Source organism: Lepisosteus oculatus, chromosome 4, assembly GCF_040954835.1.
Source record: "Lepisosteus oculatus isolate fLepOcu1 chromosome 4, fLepOcu1.hap2, whole genome shotgun sequence".
Classification (NCBI taxonomy): domain Eukaryota; kingdom Metazoa; phylum Chordata; class Actinopteri; order Semionotiformes; family Lepisosteidae; genus Lepisosteus; species Lepisosteus oculatus.
Window position 1 is genome coordinate 31806419 of NC_090699.1, and position 23082 is coordinate 31829500.

At 36.0% G+C, this 23082-nt stretch overlaps 2 protein-coding genes across 10 annotated transcripts in view; one reads left to right on the top strand and one right to left on the bottom strand.

Moving 5' to 3' along the window:
* The first annotated feature begins 4474 nt into the window (after positions 1-4474).
* On the top strand, positions 4475-16473 carry macroh2a2 (macroH2A.2 histone). 2 transcript variants are annotated; one of them, XM_006630452.3, is made up of 9 exons: positions 4475-4650; positions 8414-8650; positions 9282-9388; positions 12199-12399; positions 13820-13930; positions 14333-14432; positions 14525-14614; positions 15342-15516; positions 15860-16473. In XM_006630452.3, the coding sequence occupies exons 2-9, from the start codon at positions 8479-8481 to the stop codon at positions 16023-16025; spliced, it is 1122 nt and encodes a 373-aa protein (XP_006630515.1). In that variant the 5' UTR covers positions 4475-4650; positions 8414-8478; the 3' UTR covers positions 16026-16473. The 2 variants fall into 2 exon arrangements, with proteins under 2 accessions (XP_006630515.1, XP_015202261.1); XM_015346775.2 differs by having other exon boundaries at positions 4475-4632.
* A 1342-nt stretch (positions 16474-17815) lies between these two features.
* Positions 17816-23082, bottom strand: part of gbf1 (golgi brefeldin A resistant guanine nucleotide exchange factor 1) — a 97632-nt gene continuing 92365 nt past the window's right edge. For all 8 annotated transcript variants that reach the window (XM_069189081.1, XM_015346780.2, XM_015346779.2 and 5 more), the window contains 5 exons: positions 22737-22838; positions 22259-22372; positions 21677-21854; positions 20914-21036; positions 17816-20440 (listed from right to left, as the gene is read on the bottom strand). In XM_069189081.1, the coding sequence (XP_069045182.1) occupies positions 20166-20440; positions 20914-21036; positions 21677-21854; positions 22259-22372; positions 22737-22838 (792 nt within the window). In that variant the 3' untranslated portion in view covers positions 17816-20165. The remainder of the gene's footprint in view (positions 20441-20913; positions 21037-21676; positions 21855-22258; positions 22373-22736; positions 22839-23082) is intronic.

The window sequence follows — 23082 nt, forward strand, 5'->3', positions numbered from 1 at the left end:
GGTCAAATTCACAAGGGTGTAATTTACACATAAAAATATAATTAGAAAATTAAAATTAGAAAAAAATAAAATTGCATAATCTAGTCTTCCAGGAAAGCATTCCTCTGCTTTGTAAATATATCATTTTTATGTAACAATCATCTCTGTACTCATCAAAAGAAGTGCCTCTTTTTTTCATTGTGCGGTTTTCTTACTGTACTCAGCCTGATCACAGTGAGGACATTTACTCCAATCGTATTATTAAGGATATTTTTTTACAGAATATTGTAACCTAAAGAGAACATAAATCATTCATCTTACTACTCCAATATGTAATATTTTAAACCAACCGTAAAAGATTCCTCGATCCAATCGCAACGGAGGTGGACATGAGAAAAGAAAGGCGGCCGGAATCTTCCTTTCCTCAGAAGGGGACGTAACGAGGTCATTTACTGCCCCCTGCTGGTGAGTTGTGGTTGAGGATTTCGACAAGGTGCGGTTTCCTATCATGTCATTGAAAATGTAAGATTTAGCAAAGGAGCACAAAGAGTTATGAATTATCTATAATTATTATAACTTGCTAAAGCATTCTAAACAGTTGCTAAAGTGTTTACAGTTAATATAAAGAGAGAGATTTTAAAACTAAACTTGAAAAACAAGCATTTAATACAAAATAATCTACCAGCTCTTGCAATTTTCAGAATTTGCAATGTTGTAGTATTGCCAAACATATACAAACACAACCACGAATTTTGTGAATTTCGACAATTGTCATTTTAACTATGTGTTAATAACGAGAAGGGAAATAAATCATATTCATTTATTGGTTTTGATATTGGAAGCATTGCAGACATCATAGGATGTCTAACTTAAATGTCAATCAGCAATTATTTTTATTTCACATACAGCTGTGATTTACCATATGACCCATTGTAACTCTTTGTATACGAAGCAATGACAAAATACTGTAAGATAACAAGACAGGGTGTCTTATATTGTATATTCAAGAATAAAAAAGGTAGCATGATATGGAGTCCTTTAAGTTTTGGGGAATTATGATCTCTAATACCCTTAAATGGGATACAAATATCACCAGTATCATGAAAGCACAGCAGAGAATGTAAATTCTCCGCCAACTGAAACATTCTGGTGTCTCTCAACTAGTTCTAATACACTGATGATCTGTACAATCCCAGAGAACAGAAGCAGGCAGCAAAGACTGCTGATGACCCCTCCCATCCAGGTAACCACCTGTTTCATAAATGTCCCTCGGGAAGACACTGCCTATCAAATATCTGAACAGCTTCTTTCCTGTGCACTGTCTTAAGGAGGGCTATTGTCTTGTCTGCATATGGTATATGTAGAATGTTTTTGCTGCACCAAGTACACCATTTTACATTTTTTAAGGTAAACAATTGCACTAATTCAGACCACTTGTTTGAAGCAATGACTATAGTGTCATTTGAGACCTTTATTTTATTGTCTTTTTTAATTCTTCACATTTTCAGCTTCTTCTGCTTTTGTAATGTGAAGACAGGTTTTCCTGAGGGTACCTGTAAACGATCAGATGCGCTGTACTCCCTTTCTCAGGTTTTAATATATTTGCAGCAGCTGTACCAGACTGAAGTTCATCAGCTCTCAGATGGCTTATCTAGTTACTGTATCTCACAACAAACTTTTTCATTCCTTTGTGACCTTTTGAATTTTGCCATGGCCAATCTAGACCGCTCGAATCTGCTGTATTTAAATGTTATAATACTGGAGAGCACTTGATATAATACAATGAGGTTCAGAGAGAAAACATACATAATTATCAGTAACGAATGAGAATCAACCTGGGTCTTTTCCCTTTTCATTGCTGTGTATTTAATAACTATGTTAACACATAATTTAAGCAATGTACAGTAGGTAGACTTGCATTATTATGCTACAAAATAATAAATAAAGCTAGAAAACAGTTTTCCTGTTTAGCTCTGTTTTGGTCCATTATTAAATCAGTATATGTCACAGTCCTACTTTGCATACTGTATAACCATAACAGTGATGATGATGATGATTTATGAATTGGTTGTTTTGGCTATCTATCTCCTTGATTTGTGTTTTGAAACCCCAAAGATTATTAATAATAAAGGCATGGAGCCAGTGTAGGTGACATTTATTATAGAGCTGTCTTGTCTCATACAATATATACTCTATGCACTTGGAAACTGCCTAGTTAGTTTTTCCTGAGATAATTAACCCACCCACTTTTGTGAAAGTTATGATTACGGTAGTATTTCAAAATAAAAAGCTCTATGTTGGATTCACCAGATCCCAATGTTATAGTGAAACACATTATCTGTCACATCCGTATTTCTTTACATGAATAAAACAACTGTGCAGCTAGTGAAATGCCAAATACAACCATAATTCATTGTAGTTGATAATACTTGGAAGCAATGGCTTTGTCAACAAAGTGCCACGATCTCTAGACTCTGCTTCAAAAACGAATAACTTTGCAATGTAAAGGCAAAAAAAGAGATATTGAGGGCTGTGGTACAAATCATGTTTTTTTCTGGATTTTTTGGGGGTGAGGCAATAATCCTTATGGATTTATCGAAATATCATGCAGGAATATTTCAGAATATTCCTGCTACAAAATGCCATGCTGCTTTCACAGGAAAAATATGTTGCTCCACAATTCCCCCGGTCCTACAGGATATTCCCGAACTCCGCAAAGAACTGGGTCCCCAAATCTTGTAAAATCTCTGCTTATATTGTGCAGAATGAAAAGAAAAAAAGCAGGATTTAGTTGTGAGAATCATAATCAAGGCTATGGTATGAGGACCGAAGGGTTCTTGATAGGTTTGATATAAACAAATTAGCTTTCTAAACTATTGTCAGTGGTTCTCTTCTTAACTCAAGCCATTAACCATTTGACTTAAATTAATTGGATACTTTTATTAAAAAAAAATTACATTTGTACAATCTCAGTGAAGTATCTAGCTCCAGGATAGAACAGCTGTCCACACAGGATTTGAACCCATACCCTTACACAGAGTGCTAACCACTACCACTCTACAATGCTGCCAAACTTTAGATCAAGCTTCCAATTTATGTTACCCCATCTTTTGGACTCTCTAATTCTCAAGAGCTTATGTATAGAATTAGGGGTCAGAACCTTCTGTCTTTATTTTCCTTTTATCACATATTATTACGTAATTGTATATTGGTAAACACCCTCACGTCATAACCACTGTTCTTGTAAGAAATGAAAATTAAAATCTGTTACATACTGTATACAGTACCTATACCCTTAGAAATGTGGTACTTTATGAGTAATTTGTAGCTTTCGGAATGGTGAAGTTCTTAGTTTAATACAAGCCTTTGGTTACTCAATACGATAATATCAATCTCAGAGAAAACTGGGATTTGTTTTTCATGTACTGTACAGCAGTGGACTGCAGTATACTATAGTAACCCTAATAGTAACCTTAATCAGACAGATAGATAAATACTGAACATGAGGGGACATTAAACAATTTTCTCTAAAGGCAATACAGTACAATCCATATTTTATCAGAGGACAGTTGAGCATCCACAGGTAGACCAAAGAAATCCAAAGTGGAAAAAATAAAAAGGTTCAAAACGCCATCTTCTACGGTCAAGTGGCTTGAGAAAAACTACTTTGTTAGCCAACTGTTAAATATTACTTTGGAAAAATCAGTGTGACATTTATAATTAGTTACTTCCCAAGGGATGGTCAGATCACACATAGTATACTGCAAAAAGCTTTGAAGAATATTACCATATGATTTTACATACAGTGATACAATTTAAAGAAGGTTGACAACCATGGTTATTTTTCTTGGAATGTTTCCTTTTGAAAACCAGTGGTTAGTGGTTTTAAACTTAAAGCATGTGTCCAATGAAACCATACTAATACATTTATTAATGTTCTGTAGTATCTCTCATTACAAAAAAAAGTTAAAGCGCTTCAGAAAATGTAATAAAGAGTGGAAGCGGAAAAAAGCAACACAAAACGTAAAATACAATATTACCACAAAAGCCAATTTATTTTAAATATCTAATGCTATAACCGTTAAGATAAACGGGTTTATAAATAAATATCCGGTTACACAAATGTTTAGAGGGTTAAATTAATCCCTCCGATTTAGCCCATATTATAATAACTAAAAACTAAACACTTAATTTTAAAAAGGTGAAACCCCACCATTGGAGGGAAACGTACATCTGCAACGAATTTAGTAAACTGTAGCTGAAGAAGAATAAAGCAATGCCGGAGCCGAATATGTTCTCTTTCGTTTATATAATCGATGTTTAAACTAACTTGGCTTTGTGACGAGATTCTGTATATACTATAGTCTGTTACATTTACGCTGTAAATGTAAACGCTTTTGAAAAAATAACACTTTGATCCTATCTACCTCCTTCTTTTCCGCTTGCACCCCTAATCAGGGGGCGTTTTCTTTTTTTTTTTCCCTGGACTGAATTTTTCCCCTCACCAGCATCAGTAGCACACAGCCAGCCTCGGATGAGCGTACATTGGTTGTTGCCTTAGTTTAAAAAAGAACAGGATACACAAGGACAGAAAGAAAGATAAAGAAACTCCTTGGGGATTACAAAGGGAAACCTGGGCCTGCACATGATTCGGTAGGGGAGAATAAAAAGGTACAAATCAGAAAGATTCACTAAAATAATGCGAGCTTAGTTATGTTTGGCAGCAAACTACGTCTCCGAAAGCTACTTTCAGTCTTTGGCTGATACGATTGCACATTCAATGGATTGAAAACAAAATGGGGGGTTGAGTAGCTCAGGGAGGAGCGGAGTTAAAAGAAAGGTTACGGCCCTATATCGTTAAAAGCATTTGCTTTGAGCACAAACCATACGTCTAGTTCTAATTGGAAAGACGTAGGCCTAGTGATACATTGATGTGTTCGTTTTAAGCTGGTAGCGTGGCTCCTTTAAAAAATTCAACTTATTCGCAGTGTTATGTTTGCAGTAGAGAATGCACACATATTTCAATATTTGAAGTTACTTTTGTTTTTCTTTGTGCTGAGCAAGCGTGGTCCCCCATTTAGGTTTTAATTAAACAATTTAAACTGCTACAATTAGGACAAAAATAATGATTTCATTTTTTTAATTTACCTTATTGCATCACGGTGATCAGCTTTATCACTTGGTATGCACTATTCTGTATATGTACGTAAACCAGATTTAAATGGCTGTTCAGCTCAATCTTGTACAAACAATTGAAAAACATAGGCCTTGTCAAAAATACACATCATACTCTGACCTGAGTTGATTTTAGGATTATGTGACGGAAGTTATTTTAGTTATTGTTTTACCATTGCCGCTTAAGGAAGATTTCATGCATTTTTTGTTTTGCCGATGGATCCGTATTTAGCTGAAAAATAACCGGAACACTTGTTTACAACGTAAAATTCGTGGTTTGTGTTACCTGTGTTCTGATGCTATGAAGTTTTGCTTTGCGAAATAAGGTATTTCACGTTTAAATAATGTTGTACATAATAACATCTGAGCGAAGTTTCTATATTTATCTTCGTGTCTGCCTGGTGTAAATACCATTTGAGATTAAAAGGATTGTTTCATGACCAGAAACACCTCCATTTTTCTATAGGCCCAACCTTAAAAAAACAGGCACTCTTTAATCAGTCCACAGTTGCAGTACAATCTGGGGTTGACCGTGTGCAACCAGGTAGACGCACTGTAACAGCGAAAACCTTATTGGTACGATGTATCGTGAACAATAACTTTAAATCGGACCTTGCTTTGTGGGAACTGTCTTCCTGTAACCACAAAGTCAAAATAAGTCTCGTTCAGTGAATTGTAAATGTGGATGTTTATTTTAAAATAGTATTGGAAAAGCAACAAAAAATCATAGAGGAACGAAGAACCTTTCACTAAAACTGCTGAATGGCACTTGGGGAAAAAAAGATATAACCACGAATTACCCTAGGTCTTCATTTTCAGCTGCTAAGTTTATACACTTGTATTTAAATACAGTAGTTGCTCAACCTATTTTTCTCAAACTTTTGGAGTATGACGTTCATTCACAGGCCTTCTAATGTTTTATTTTCTGTGCAGTGGAACAAAATACAAAGAATATTCTTTGATAAACGGCATTTAATTTGAAAGGTACCTAAACCTGCTAAGATAAGAACTCAAATACAGTATTGGGAGAAGTCAAACAATACACAACGGAGCAAAATTCCGTTTTTTTTAACATTCTTAGGTTTTGACATTAAGAGAAAAGGAGTTTTGTAAAATCATAACTTTTAACTGAAGACTGCGAGTTCCTTTGATTTATTACAACTGACAAACATTGGAGTAAAGCAACAGTGGATGTTGCTTTTTGGTGAATGATTTTAATAGTAAGAAGTAATTTGCTCATATACTGTCATTTAGTTTCTGTTTTTCCTTCTTGTTATTCACACTACAGGGAGGGGTGGCAGACCACGTCACTGGTGTGTTTGATTAAAAAGGTTTAAGTACACCTTTTCAAATGTATATTTCATAATTATATTATAAGAGAAGTGATTAATATTCGTACATGCAACCTCATGTAGGAATTTCCCAATTCAGCCCCTGCCTAGTTTAGCGTGGATTATTTGTCACCTTGATAGTTTCATGCTGAATGCTGAACTCCACTCTCAATAAAGATGTTTTTCCTCTCTGCTGGCCTCTTTTTGCTTATCTCTATGAAAAAAATATTTCACTCTTTTATGATGGAGCTGTATATTTTAGGGTTGTTGGTAAATTCTGTATAGTGGGATTTGAATTGAGGTGTTGCGTGTTAATTTGCTTGTGTACAGGAACTTGAATATGTTCTTCCATGAACTGCAAGTAGCTTTTGGTCTCAAAAAGAGCTTCATTTTGGCTTCCAGTGCAGCTAAAAAGTACACTTTCCATTTGTGCAGATTTTTAGAATGCTGTACCACTTCATCAGTATACAATTACATTCGAATTCTCAATAACTCATATTCTCAAGTTAACAAAAGTAACAGTGTCAGCAGTGCATGTTTGTCTTTTGTAGGTCAGTACATCAAGTTTTAAGTCTGGTATTCAGACTATGAATGAAGTCATATAAATCATAATGGTTTCACATTGAACCAGAAAGCTTCAAAATAAATCATTATAGGTCAAAAGCTTAAATCGTTGCCCTAAAATTCTTGCTACTTTTGTAAATTCACAGAAACAGAACATTGGAACCTTTGTATCTTCGTTGTTCAGTAGCCATTGAGAAAAAAAAATAACTTTGATCAAGCTAAAATTTGTAGAGGCACTACAACTAATGTATAAAAAATAGTACAAAGGAGCAAGTTGAGGTTAGTTCTACATTGGACCTAAAGTCTCTGTTGCTCTATTTCTTTGCAGCTTGCATGCTGACAGCTTGGCATTAAAAAAATATTGCTACCTAAAATCCATGTAACTTGCAAAATATCTACTGTATGATATATGTACTTATAAAGAGATTCACCTACTATACATGTAGAAAACTTGCTGTATCGGATGTCGTTGCAAGTAAACACAAGGGTAATGAAGGTAAATTACATGATAAAACTGGTATGTTTTAATATTTTCTTAAATAAGTAACAGAAGGTGAGATTCTGGGAAATTAATATTAAGATTAAATGCTCTGTTTGAGGTGTTACAAATTGCCTTTAAAAAAATCAAATTTACTCTTGAATGCGAGAAGGGTTTAGAAGTCATAGTAACTAAAAATACATTGTAGAGGTTAGTCCATTAGGTAGTAGTCCCATGTTACACAACAGAGACGACAGAAGACAGATGTCTTAAGTGTCCTATTTCAAGAACAGCAAGAGGTGAAGATGCAAGTTCCTAAGTAGGCACATTTAGACAATTTTGGAGGCGGTCCAGTCAGTGTAATGGCATTTATTACTTTAGAAGTACAACTTGGAAGTTAATTTGTTTTTCACTCGGCAGGTCACAAAACACATTATTAAAATGGTTTAGCTATTTCTAACGTAGGATCTGTTAAAAGTCCTTTATGTCCATGTTTGTAGGATGTGTAAATGTAGTAATAAAAACTTTAACAATTATTGAAAAGTTTTTTTGTAATGAGTATCTCTGCATTGGTTTCTATGTAATACACTAACCAGCATGCAGTGGTAGAAGAGGAGACTGACGTATTAACCATTACCTTAAGTTCTGTATGTTAACTGTAGTCATGTGCCAAGATAAATATACCTCATTGATGAAGAAAAAAAAGAATGTAAACCAAGTAAGATTGTTGGTTGACCATGATTTGCAGATGTCTGACGTGGGGCTTCTTCATTTTAGCCGGCAGGGAAGGAGGATTTCAAAGGATGATGGTGCATTACTGTGTTAAATGTGTACTAAAGCGAGGTGTGACTGACCTACAGCCGTCCCCTGTTCTCCTGGTTTTCAGCCGCCTCTGTGCCTGAACCCCAGCTCGAGTGTCTGTCCTCTGAGGGAGCGACGTAGTGAAGAAGGATGTCTGCTAGAGGGGGAAAGAAGAAAAGCACCAAGCAGTCCCGCTCTGCCAGGGCGGGGGTCATCTTCCCTGTGGGCAGAATGATGAGGTACCTCCGCCATGGGACACACAAGTACCGCATTGGCATGGGCGCACCGGTCTACATGGCAGCTGTCATAGAGTACCTGGCAGGTAAACAAGACACCCCCTCAGGCCTTTCGGTGCAAGTGAACGTAAGCTCTTCGCCAACTGTGTTTCAACACCGGGACCCACATAAGTGAGCGCGTACAGCTACAGCTTGTGTAGCCTGTGTACGTACAGAATAAAACTTCTTAGATTCAGGAGTTACCTGGTTTGGTTTTGTATTTTTGTATGTGCTCCTACGTGTTCTTTGTCATTCTGCCTGTCTTCTCCGTGCTGCTTAGTCCAGAAGAAAATGCTTCTGAAACTATTGGTGATAAGTGGAGGCTCTGAAATGGTTCAGTGTACTGTGCTTAACAAGTGGAACACCGTCTTTTGCACTTCCTTGCTACCCAGCTTGAAGTAACTAGAAGTACCGGGTTTGAATGGGAGAGTAAGCTATCATGGCATACAGGGCTTCATGCTGATGCTTTGAGGACCATATAACAAAAAAGAACAGAAAATGAAGGCAGTGTAATTAAAATGTGCCGGTATGGGAAAATAGGACCATACAGAAAAGCTGTTAGTAAAACTCATTTGAAGGTAGTCACTAGGCACATATAAAGAAAGCTAGAAGAATGGTATGGAATATTTAGCGTAAGTTCATGTGTGAATTTCAAAAGTGTTTTGTTTTGTTTTCCAGCTGAAATTCTGGAATTAGCTGGCAATGCTGCCAGGGACAATAAAAAAGGCAGAATAACTCCACGTCACATCAAGCTTGCAGTTGCCAATGATGAAGAACTTAATCAGGTAAGTTCTCATTGTCTGTTTTGTCTTTACTACATATTTCAAACTTAGCTTTGAGAGGTCACTTCCATTTTTGTTCCTGGATACCGGAATTAGTACTGAGTAATGTACTTTACAGAGAACATTTCTGGGTGATCAAGTGACCTCAAGTTGCTTAAGAAGTTACTGGTATTGGTTAACAGAGAACAGCCTTTCCTCAATAGCCTCCAGTTATTATCCCATCTGAGCTTTCAGATAGTTGTAATTATTTTATCAGCTACCTAACTGTTTCTAACTATGGTTCAAAGTTATTCAAATGATACTGCACCTTCTGTGTATTGAATATTCTGAGATAATGACAGCAGAAGACATTAAGAAAAATCCTATACGTGGTTAAGAAAATAATACGCTTAATTATATTATCTGTCAGTGCCGGTAAACTGCATATAAGGAGCTAGAAGCTCAGAAGAATGAAATGTGCAGACATGTTTGTTGAAAAGAAATCTCAAAGTCTGTGCTTTTTTAGTAGTTTACAAAATGTAAATGTGCAGAGTTTGTGTGGTCAGGTGAAGGTTGAGCAGATAAATGTTAAGGTGCGGAACATTGCAGCGGTGAAGGAGGTACAAGGAGTTTATAACCACATGTCTGACACCTGCCTGAGTCACATACTGCTCACAAAATGTTTGCTGTACATTGTATCACTTGTCTGGAGTATCAATGGTATTTAAAAGAATATTGGAACGAAAGAAAAAAATAGTTCTATTTGAAAGCACCTATAAGCCAAAGTCCAGAGGTTGGACAGTTTGGGATTGAACCTATAACATGCAGGTTTTATACTTATTAGCCCACTATAGTACATTGCATCTGAATTCAGAGTACACTACACCTACTGACTACTTCTGATGTGATTTGATATATAATATATAGATATACTGTATATTACCATACATCATTACCATAAATCTAAATGTATAGATATGTATTACCATTTATATGTTTCAAGTATAATACTGTTTTGGAATTGTCTCAGTCACGTGGGTCCCTTCGAATGTTTAAATCTGAATGTCTTTGCTGAGGATTAGTGGATTTTTTTTCTCTTTAGTTTCAAAATAGCAAGAGTTCAGTTAAAACCATGTGGTCTCCGGGACCAGCTGGTTCCTAACAGACGGAAACAGTCACTCTGTGGTTAACCCGAAAAGCAAGTCAGTTAAAGATGCTAGACCTTGTAATTGCAACGGTATCAGATTGTGCCAAATGCACTTCAGATTCACATATTGTGTGGCTAGAGTTCATAAGCTCCAAATCTTAAGTTTCAGTTTATCCTTATATACAGTATTAAACAGTGGTCTGCCAATACTTCAACAACTAAGAGTGAAATACTGTACAGAGCCGATATTTATACATCGTGAGGATAAACACCTTTGAATAAGAGCTACTCTCTATTGTATATTGTATGTCACTTGTATTGTAATTGAAATCTGTTAATGATAGTTCATCCCTTTATTTTTCCATTTTCATTTTTAATTTATTTTTTTACCTAGTTTTTAATCCTCTGATACCATGAGGTCATATTTCCTCTTCTAAAGCCACTTATTAAACAAGCATCCCATTATAGTACCTTAATCATCTGCTAGTGATTTCATTACAGCAATAAGTGTGCATAAATCTATCAGGTTAACTTCAACGTGTGATGAGGTGTCAAAAGTCATCTGTTTTTTTGGAAGTATCACAGTGAATATGGCAAAGTTATCATCAGGAATGTGAATACAATATGTTCATAGATTTTGAAGAGATAATTAATAAAATGAGTGCAATATCAAAACATGCAGTAACCTTTATAAAACAGTGTTTATAAATATAAGAAAGGGCTCTTCACACAAAGCATGTATATGTATTGTCTTTGCAAAAACAGCAAACAGCAAAAATAACACAGAACAAACTACAGATACACTGTCAGACTTCTTGATCAGTCCTTTAGATTTATATGCAGTCTGCAGTATTTCTTGAGAAATCCTGGGGTGGATAGGTTTTTCCGGGGAACTCTTATTGCAGACCAGTGTCTTTGTGAAATCCTAAAATGCAGCCTGCTGCTGTTCTAAGCTTTCTTGTCCCTTGTGTTGTTTTACAGAGGACTCTCTCTCACCAGTGTCAGTCCCAGTCCTCAGTTTGGTGTGTTTTTAGCAGTTTAAATGTCAGTCCAATGAAACGTTGCAGATTGTGTAGAATAATGGCATTAGTGTGCATATTGTTGCACTTGTTGCTTTTTGATGGTTTGATTTTGTGTTTTTTAAAATATGTTTTTAATTTTTAATGAGATTCTTTAATTACATCACTCTATTGATTTGCCCCAATAAATATTCTTTGGAACTAGTTTTTTTTTGTCCAATTAATCAGGTCCAATACTGCCTTATATTTACTGAATTATTAGATAAACAGGACACCTGAAGGTCATGTGGTCAATAAATACTCCAAGGCCATAATGGTAGTGATATATAATGTACTGTTAAGGAATAAGTAATAGGTTTATTCCATGCTGAAAAGAGAAAAAAGGAAACGCGTTTTGGCTGTGGAGCCTTCTTCGGGTGTGAGGGTGTTCCTGTTTACTTTTTACTTGTTCTTTTGCAGCCTACGCATGCTGACGCAGATACCCACCTGAACTATAATGTACTGTAATATTTAGTAGTGTAAAAGTTATTTTAACCTTACTGATAGTTTTATTTGGTGAATACTTGGTGTACAATGGTGTCTGTTCTGACTTTATTCCACACTCAATGTAATATTTCAGCATTGATACAGTGAGACATAGAGACGAGGTCATGTCTTTTTGCCTGTAGCTGCTGAAAGGAGTGACTATATCCAGTGGAGGGGTACTGCCCAGGATCCACCCAGAGCTACTGTCCAAGAAGAGGGGTGCACGGGTCAAAGTGGATTCCCAGGCTTCCTTGCCTGAGAAGAAAGCCAGCCCTGTGAAAAATGCCATTAAGAAGCCTGCAGGCAAAAAAACCAGCAAAGGAAAACCTGGAAGGAAATCAAGGGTTAGTAGACCAAGTGTCCAGATGGTTCAGTTGTGCTTAACTCATACATTGCAATAGACTAAGGCTGCAGTATACAGCAGAATGAGCTTTTTACACTGTGTTTTCTATTAAGGCTGAAAAAGAACTTTCAGATAAAACCAGAAAGGATTTACATGGATGACCAGAGATGGATTTCAGTTGCGTGTTAAACCTTAAGAATACAAGAAGGATTACAAATGATAGGGGGGTATTTTGCATATTTTGCTCGTTTGGTTGGTAGTTTAGTAGATAAGGAAATCTAAAATTTGACCTTGGGTCTATTCCAGAAGCCTGCAGTTCTTTGCATAAAAAGCATTTCGTATTCTTTATTTACATGTCCCAGATGGATTCTTTCAGTTTTCTAATTGGGGCCCTGTGTGAAAAAATGCATTTTAACACCCATAACGATTGTATTGATGTATTGATACTTACACTTATGTGCTGATAGTGACATTTTAGGGAGGAAAGTGCCCCAAAAAATTAAAGGTTAAAGCAAAGCATCATAGCAAACAAAATTAATTCCACTTGCTTTTGGTTAATCAGAGTGCTTGACATAATGAATATGATGTCATTTTATCCCAGACATTTTAACTAAATTATATATATTTTTTTTCATTCTTTTTAAAACGATTGTGACTGGAAAAAATCTCAGGTTTGTGTGTAGTTGGATCAAATCTTCTCCCTTTCTCCTTTATTCTGGACTGTGGAGATTTATCTATATACCCCGTCTGTAAACGGGAATTCCCAGAAACAACATTTTAGTGTGTATCATATTTTTGTGGTGTAGTGAACAAAACTTAAAGCATTCCAACTAAAATCTTACCACTGAATTGTAAAGTTTGACCATAGGTTCCCGTGATTTACGTGTTAAACCTCTGGTTATTTGTGTTGTATGTCAAGCATTGTTGGCATAATTACATCCTCTATGCTCTCAAGATAAACTATAATAATGTACAATAATTTACATAAAAGCCCAGATCCCTGCAGCTCAGAATCGCCCATCAGACGTGTGAAGTGGACACAAGCGTTGCACTTGGCAGCATTGTTACATTTGCAAAGTGTCTGACCACTCTGCGAATTATTTCAGTCTTTTCAGAATTGCTTTGACACTTTTTCTGATTGCCTTTCCCTCTACTTGTGTATTGGACACAAATGTAACTAGCTTGCTTACTATACTGGACTATAAATCACTGATACGGCTTCGGAAGGAGCAGGACCTGAAAGCTGGAATGAAAGAGCTTCACCTCAAACTGATCCAGGTGGAACATCAAGACTTGCAAATGTCCAGTTACAGGTTATGCCTCTTAAGAAGCTGCGCTGTGTCTTGTTTGTTAACCATAATCTGTAGCCTGAGTGAATGTCTTACAGTCAGCTTCATATAGTACCTCTTCCTTTTCTGCAGGAGAAACGTGCAGAGAATAGTAAAGAGGGGGCCTCAAGTTCCACTTCAGATGATGGGCCTGGCGATGGTTTTACGATACTCTCCACAAAGAGCCTTTTCCTGGGCCAGAAGGTGAGGCCGACAAGAACAACTGTATGTGATTTGTCTGCTGGTTACGGACATTGTTACAATCAGTAGTGGTGTTAAAAAAAATACATCCAGAATAATTTTGCACTTCTAAATGTGCAATGACAGTAATATTGTTAAAATGTTCAGGATAGTTTTAATAGTAACGTTTTAAACATTTGTAGTGTCAATTTAATGATTTATTACTAGTGAATGCAGTTCTAGCCACACTTCACTATTAAAACATCTTTCCACTGACATTGTAGCTATTAAGTGTCTTGCAACATTTTGGTCAGTTGCTCTTCTAATATTTAATTTAAAAGGTCCAGTTTATGCAGAGAGCTGAATGGGGCTAAACTGTAAGCAATCTAACAATTTTATGTTTCCCTTTTCTTAAATTTCTACCAGCTTTCTTTGACACAGAGTGAAATCAGTAAAATTGGATCAATTAAAGTCGAAGGAATCATCAACCCGACAAATGCAGACATTGACCTGAAAGAGGGTGTTGGTAAGGATTCTGGTTTGTCTGCCTGTCATTTATGTGTGTTGTCTATAAACACTCGGCGCCATTCCTGACATGGTGCACTACTGCTGTTGCAGGTAATGCTTTGGAGAAAGCTGGAGGGAAGGAGTTCCTCGATGCAGTAAAGGAACTGCGGAAGTCCCATGGGCCACTGGAGGTAGCAGGAGGTAAGAGGAGTACCCACGCTGCAAATGGCAATTCTTCTACTTTTCATACACCTTGAATGAGAAAAATGAGTTTCCCAGCGAGATGTATTTAGTCATATTTCTGTCATTTGAAAGATGAGATGGTCATTTGAAAAATGGACAGAAATAATCATTCATATTGAGCTTTCTTTTAAGTCTCAGAAGGTGTTGATTGGAAGTTTTATTTCAAAAACTAAATTCTTCATTTATATATACATATAGGCCGATAACAGGGTAGCACATGCTGTAAAGTCAGTTTCTGAAATCTTCATAAACTTTCTGTCTCGGTTTTATTTTTTTTCTAGTTTTAAGTGACTTTTATAAGAGAATACATACAAGTGTTTAAGTGACAGATTAGATAGAATATGGTGGTTTCCAGGCACACAGCTAAAGTCATATCATATCTGGACCTTATCAGATACCCAGTGGATCATGAACAGTATGGTTTAATTCAGTGCATTATTTGTATATCCATCTGCTTGACATTATTAAAAATATCAGGTAGCAGTTCATCAAAGTGATTCTAGGTGGCCTTATGTTTGGAAACAAAACCCGAAAGATGTCCAGTAATGTAACATTTGCTTTATCTTTCTAATACAAAATGTACCTTCATTGGTGTCTGTTAATCTTGTGATTACTTCAGCTTGGTGCATGTGTAGGTTTTATTATCATTATGCAGGTAATTTAGTTGTGTAATTTCTTTCTTTAGCGGCATTGAGCCAAGCCAACGGACTAGCAGCCAAGTTTGTGATTCATTGCAACATCCCTCAGTGGGGTTCAGACAAGTGTGAGGAGCAGCTAGAGAAGACCGTCAAGAACTGCTTGTCAGCCGCCGAGGACAAAAAGCTCAAATCTGTGGCTTTTCCTTCATTTCCCACAGGCCGGTAAGTGAGGTTTACTGTTCTTAGACAAGTTAATGCACAATTAAGGTGAATTAAATTTCAAGGGCACTTGGTAAATGCTTTATCACATCAAGCATATAGCCTTTGGTTGAATTTTATAAAATTTCCTAAAAACCAAGCCGTATTATATTAATGTGGCACTATCTAAATATGTTGTATATGCTGATATTTAAAAATAACTTTAGAAATCGGTAAGAAAAAAATATCCTTACATATCTATGCATATCGTTACCATTAGCATCTATGTAATTGTAGCCTTCATTAATTACACTGTGCAGTTTTACCAATCCAGAGCACAGCAAGTAACTGTATTTTCTTTGCTTAGAAATGGTTTCCCGAAGCAGACAGCAGCCCAGCTGATCATCAAGGCGATTTCCAGTCATTTTGTCTCTTCCACATCTTCTTCCCTGAAAAACATCTATTTTGTCTTGTTTGACAGTGAAAGCATCGGCATATATGTGCAGGAAATGGCCAAACTTGACACCAAGTAAAACAGGCTGATGTGTAATTTTACAGTTTTAATAAAATGATAAGTTGGGTTTTTAGCTGCCGATCTAGAATGGACAAGAGGAATCATGTCCTTAGAAGATAATTTTAAAAATTGGCTTTTTATAACAAAAGGTGGAACTAGTTTTTTGTGAGGAAAAATGTTTGTGTGAAGTACTGTATGCTTTTCAACTACACTGTTTTTTAGTCACCTTTTAAAAGAAAGTTAGAGTGGACTTAGAGCTAAATATAAGTTTTCAACTTTAAGATGATGGCCCATGACTTTTGTTTTCTTGATTTGTCCTTACATTCCGTGTACAAAGACAAATTTTAAAAGACTGTTATCTGTTCTTTCCCATGAATATCCCTTGTAGTTTCTGATACTGTTAGTTTACTAAAAAAATGTACGTTTGACATTCTGCTTTAAAATAAAAACAGATGTTTGACAACAAATGACAGTTGAGTGTGCAGCAGTCTTGACCTAATGATCAAAAATGATTTTTTTTTAAACAATAACCTCCTTACGAAATTAGTGGACTTCTTCAACCTATTTCACATGTATGAATTGTTTCTAATTAGTATCTCATACTATATACTAAATTTTGAAACATAAAATGGAGCCTGCTTCCTTGCGAGTTTGCACAATATAAGCAATATGTATATGTAAAGCAATTTGGTGAAACTGTTCCTTGTCAAGCTTAAAGCACTTAATGGCATTTTTAGACCTTTTCTGCTAAATATATAATTGAAGATGGGCAGCAGTGATCTATGCTCATTATGGGTGGGCTTTGCTTGTGTGTCTGACCTTTGTGAGATTGTCCGTTGTCATTGGAGGTATTATTTATAGACTTACGCTGTAATCTTTTTTGGTTTCACTAATCATGATATCTTATCCTCAAGATTATGGAGTCTAGGTCACTTCACTTCCTTTGTTCCCAGCATTATACGGGCTCAGCTGAAGTCAGGGAATTCTGCACAAACACATAATCAACGCTGGAACTCAGGTTCCAATTTAGTCTATAATATTGCCTCTAGTATTACTATAATAGGACTATTATAGAATTTCTCCTGTGTCTGCTGCTTCAAAGCGGAACTGCAATGCCTATTTCTCAAGTCAGTAACAAAATTGATGGTATTGCAAAATTTTACCAATTCTAAATTATGCACAAATCAAACTTTGTGAAAGTACCATTTTGTCACAAAACAGAGTTTGCACAAATTGCAATGTGAAGTGGCCCTTTCTGTTCAATAGTTACTATATGACTAATGTGATGTACTAGTGAATAAATACAGGTTGTGCAGCAGAGATTTCATAATAGAAATGTTTCAACATGATCTGCATGCATAGTTAACAAGTAGTATTTGTCAGCAAAACTGCCTGAAAGTTGAGAGCAATATTTGTATTGGATTAAAAGACATGTATTCACAAGCTGCTTGCAATGCAATAGGGCCACTTCACGTCACCAGAAGTTATGTCGCCTTGTTCTGAAACGCAGACAATGACAGCAATATGACGCTATGCATTCCCGGAAATCCTGTCTATATTGTGGTATAAATTGGATGGAGTTTACACATTACTGTGTATATTTTACCTTTATTGTGGCTTGAAATGCACTCATCAATGCCAAATTTTTCTAACTCAGAACTATAAAAATTGCATTGCTGTTATCCTTTAATACTTGATCTTTAATTTCAGTAATGATTACTCTAATAGTATATTACTGACCAGAAAGTGAATACAATCAAAAGCAAGAATGTCATCACTATCCCATTTCATCAATTAAAAAAAGCTTAATTTGGTTTATATATTTATTACACAATAAAAAGAACATTTTATTACCATTCATTAATATATACATTATTTTCATGTAATGTTCTTTCACTTCAGAATTCATTCCTGCAATAAACTATTCAGTAGAGAGATAACTATTGGGAGCTTTGCAGAGCTTACAAAAGTAACCAATGGCCGAATGCTACTGATTTCTTGGTGGTATGGTTGTACCCTCAGGTGATTCCAATTAGTATTCATAGATAAGGCAGTAAGGATTATCAGTTCCAGTTGGTTACAGATTAACCAGTTCAAGCCTGTGCTTAGACATCACAAAAATTACTTCATATCAGCCAGTACATCAGGTACAGTATACATACATATATGTAAGGTACAACTGGACAGTTATAGTTCCAGATTGAACTTGAAAATTAATATTAAATTGAAATGGAAAGGTGATGTGCATTTACAGTACTTCGACCAAATGTCAAATTCCACTTTCTGAAGTTCTCAAGCTTCTGGAAATGTCATTTTCTAGTGGTTCAAACACCGGGTTTTAAAGCCAGTGTATTATTATAGATAAAATGCATTTTCCTTTCTTTTTTCATTATTTGGGAATTGCATAACACTAGTCTTTGAATTATCATTGTATGTAAGAGCAAAGATGTACAACACTTGTATTGACAGCTGCAGTCTATTGGTGTCCATAAATGACTTGATTGTTAAATGCTAGAAACATTTAATGGGTTAAGTTAATCAATACAATAATTTTTGATCAATGTAATGCATTAGCCTTAAATCACCAGACTTGTGCATCTTTCTTAAACCCATGACAAATACATCCTCATACACATTCCATACTTACAAAATAAACCCAACAGTAAACTCCAAAATAATCTTAAGACACTTAAATAAAATTCGTTCGGATCAATAAAAACCAAACAACGAGTTCTGTACATAAACAAAACATGTTCTCTTTGGGGCTGTCAATACTTAGAAGAAGCCAAAGTAAAGCAATTGGAATGTTTTGAAAGGTAAACATTGTAAATAACTGCATCTAAGACGTGTTCCCTTTCAACATGAAATACATGGTGAGTCCTATTGCATTTTTTATTAAGATCCAGTAATTTTCCATCAATGAAGTAATATCTGATTACAATAAAGTGTCACAAGTGCCTTTTTCGGATACGATTAGGAGTACTTTATTAAAACTAGCGTAGTTAAGAGGAAAAAGGTTCATACACCACCAGGTGAGCATTAAGTGCAACAACCTGTTCATTCTTGTACACCTGGAGGAGGGTGAAGCATGGATGGCCAGAGAGAGCAGTTCTGAAATACTGAAGGGGTAGGTAGGATTCTGGAGAAATATTGTATTTGTACACTTCCATTCTGTGAGATGTTACAGAGATACCCAAAACAAATTGCCATCTGTTTTGCGAAAACTATTTCAAAATTCTCTTTTAACTTAACCAAGTACATAAAATCCTGATTACATCGTAAGCCAAGTCATGCTTAAGGTCTTAACGAGTTCAGAGAATCTGTACTTGAATGGCAGCTGTCATCCTGTCACAAGATTTCATTCTTTTAAAAATCTAATAATCTAAGTTTTCTATTCAAAATATATATAAATTACCAACAATTTAATATTTTACTGTACATATCTATCAAGTGTATTCAGTATATTTGTGTAACAAAGTTTCATTTACACAAATAAAAGATCTTTTTTTAAAATGAAAGACAATCCCTTGAAGCAATATTGCCCTGTTATTGTTAATCATGTAGATTAAGTTCTGTACATACTATATGGTAAACATGCATTACCTTAACCAGTAAAATTGAGTAAATACAATTAAAACCAACTTTCCTGGACTGTACACTGTGCTGTACTATGACTGACAAGTCAGTCTACATGTCGTGCACTTTGATGAAAATCAAGGTTTTTCAAATTGTATGTACCACTTGTAAAAATCAAAATCATGTTAAACCTACATAAGTTGTTCTTGTTTGGAAATTGCATGATACACCCAAGAGATGTCCTGACATAAGGCTGTAAGGCTATATAGGATGTTTTTTAAACTTCTGTATTACAATAAATTTCTAATTTCTGGGACAAAGATACAGAATGGAGAACTAGATGTTTAGATGATCTATAGCCAACTGATACACATGACAAGTTATCCCGAAAACCGCCACGCTTTTCAAAGGTTAGACTGTGTGATGGCACATTGTCCATGCACATGGGACTTATGATTAACACCTCTTTGTGGGGGGGCTGGGAGGGCCAAACGGATTGCTTTCTCCCATAACACAACAGGATGGTTTTATGGCGGATGCCCCCTCTCTCCATGTCAAGCAGGTGCTGAGGATTACAGATGATCTATTTGACTTCGGAGGTAGCTGATGGGTCAGCTGGCCGGGACGATGTGAGCAACGGGACAGGAGAGGTAGCTTCAATAAGCGCAGGGTTCAGGATGATGGGGAGAGACATGGGAGGGACGCCCACCTGCAGTGGTGAGGCCAGGGGCTGCAGGATCAATGGTGACTGGTTCACGGACGGTGACATGTCCACTGAGCTCATCTTTACTGGGGTGGTAATGGGAGTGGAAACTGGGGGTACAGTGGAGGACATCACTGGGGGTATTTTGTCAGTTCCTAGGAGAACAAAAATATTAGAAAAATACTGACTTCCATCAGTGGAATGGATCACAAGGACTGGAAATGTGATAGTCACAAATGAAGCCAGAAAATAAATATAATTTACAGGACACAAATGTTTACCACAAAAAAGAGAAAAACAGCACTGCAGGACTTTCAATAACATAACTGTTGAAACAGATTAAAACTGAAAACAAATTACGTGAAATGAGTTATTGCAAGATGTTATTTACCTTCTATATTTCAGTTGTAGTTTCTATGTGAATGTGTAATACAATAAAATTATAATAATGACAATTTTCTGTAATACATGTAACTGCCAAAAAACCTGCAAAATTGCAAAGACCAAGGAACGCATCTGCTGGACATGAATCCAGTTCTCTATAATACGGTCTTTATACTGTATAAGACATCCGTATGTGATGGAGGACTGTAGTTACGCAGTGTCCTGCAGTGGTATTATATCTTACCATTGGCACTAGGTCGAGGAGGCTCCTGGGGTGAAACTGGTCTGCTAGGGGGCTTTGGCTCAGTTGGAGCTGCTGGCGGGGGAGGAGGCTGAGCAGAGTCCACTGGCACACTGGGAACCGGTTCTTCAAGAGCAAGAGGGAAGGTGGATGCAGTCAATTACAAATTATCGGCTAACTCTTCGTGCATGTGTTTTTAATACTATAAAAAGGTTAAAAAAGCATTAGGTTATTCATTAAAAAGAAACTAAAAAGTATTGTTATATCTCACTGTGGAAATGGAACCTGCTTATTTGTTTAAACAAGATCAGCAAGATTGAGAATGCTGTCATCAGTATTGAAAAAAATTATACTGAGAAGCAACAATATTAGTTTGAAAACTGCACAAAAAATTGATTTAATAAAGTTAAACACGGAAAATATCCAACTGAGATATTAATTTGTGCATTCGCTTAAGATCTTCCAGTTTATGTCTTCTATTAATCGCACAATTGTTTAAAGCATGTTTTGACCATCTATATCTTCAATAACCAACTTTCACTTAAACCATGTGTATGATTAGCTAAACATACATCCTTTGAGCAGCTCTGCAATGATGCTTTTAAATTTACATTTTGAAATATTCAGTTAAATATAATATACTACCTCATAGAGTATAGGAACCCCCCCACCCCCCTCCTGAGGTTGAAGGAAAACTGGACGTTTAACTGTCAGGATTCTTATTCCCACGCACAGAGGGTGAGGCTAGTTAGACTGTATTCAATACCTGGCATCACTGCCTGTTTAAAAAGCTCTTCCCTCAGTCTGGGCAGGAAGCAGTCAATCCTCTCCCAGGTGATCTCCCACAGGTCAGAATACCCTGTCCGGGAATCGGTGCTGTGGAAAATTCCTGCTGTGTCCATCACCAAAAGCATATTCTTCAGAGATTCAGGAATGGCTTCCAACTAAAAGAACAAACCCACAGCTTTATACCACATTCTGATGATGTCTTCTTTTTCCAACTCTCCTTATAATTAAAAATATATTACGGAATAATTTTATAGACATTTATTATTGCTTTAATACAGAATACAAATAAATTTAATTATCATAAAATTATCATTTTTTGTATACAGAACATCCCAAAATGCTTTACAAACTCTATCTTTATATTTTGGAACTTTTAACTGAATATTCGTAAAGAGTGGTATTTGTATTCTTCTGATGGGTTTCTTATGAAACAGTTCAGTAGAAAATCAGTCAAAAAAGAAAAACAGAATATGCCTTAAGTTACAACTGATTACTGGGAAGAAAATGCAAACACTATAATCTATTCTCAAACTTAATATAAAAATATCAAATCTTTTACCAGCAGGTCACTGGAGCCTGCATGCATGTATTTGTCCATGAAATCCAAAATTGTGAGCCACAGGGCTGCAAATGTTGGTAGGGAGAGTAAAGGAGACAGGTGCTGTAGAAAAACCTGCAGAAAAAAAACATGGCTCAGAGAAGTGTCTATAAACATGCAAATACTTTGCACAAATAATTTGTGGTTACTCAGAGCATTTTCCCAGAGCTACACCAGTAACAGGTAAAACGTGGATAACTACCATAAATTATATTGCTTATAAAGTTACTTAAGAATAAACCCACAGGTCAATACCATATTCTGGTATTAATTCAAAGATCGCAAACAAAATAAGTGTAATACTATCTGCCCATCTGATGAAAAATAAAAGATATGGAGACATTCAATAATGAGAGATTGGAGAGCACATGATGTTTTATTTGTAGATGAAAATCAAGATATTGAAGAAATGCCCAAAACTCATCGGACTTAGGCACACCTTTGAGAGGAGTGTACAAGCCCTCATTCTAGTTTCTTCCATCCCTCCTACATCTGCAGGGCTGATGTTGTCCAGAAGCTTGGTGAGTAATGGGAACAGCACCTGAAGTATGGAAAATACAATTTCTTACATACATATGTGTAGTTACTGTTTTTCCTTTGGCACTGGACATTTCTGTTCTTACACTTAAAAAACTGCCATTCCAGTGCAAAGTTTGTTTTGCTTCCAATACAAGGTATGTTTTCACTTAAACTTTGCTTTTGCATTATTTTTACCAAGAATTTTCCTTCCATAAATGAAAGTTAAATGTCCCTTAGTGGTACAATAATTGAAACCTTACACTGGC

Coding starts and splice junctions, on each gene's coding strand:
- macroh2a2 (XM_006630452.3), top strand. CDS start 8,479: ATGTCTGCTAGAGGGGGAAAGAAGAAAAGCACCAAGCAGTCCCGCTCT. Junction 8,651..9,281: donor TGTCATAGAGTACCTGGCAG/GTAAACAAGACA, acceptor TTTGTTTTCCAG/CTGAAATTCTGGAATTAGCT. Junction 14,615..15,341: donor GCCACTGGAGGTAGCAGGAG/GTAAGAGGAGTA, acceptor TTCTTTCTTTAG/CGGCATTGAGCCAAGCCAAC.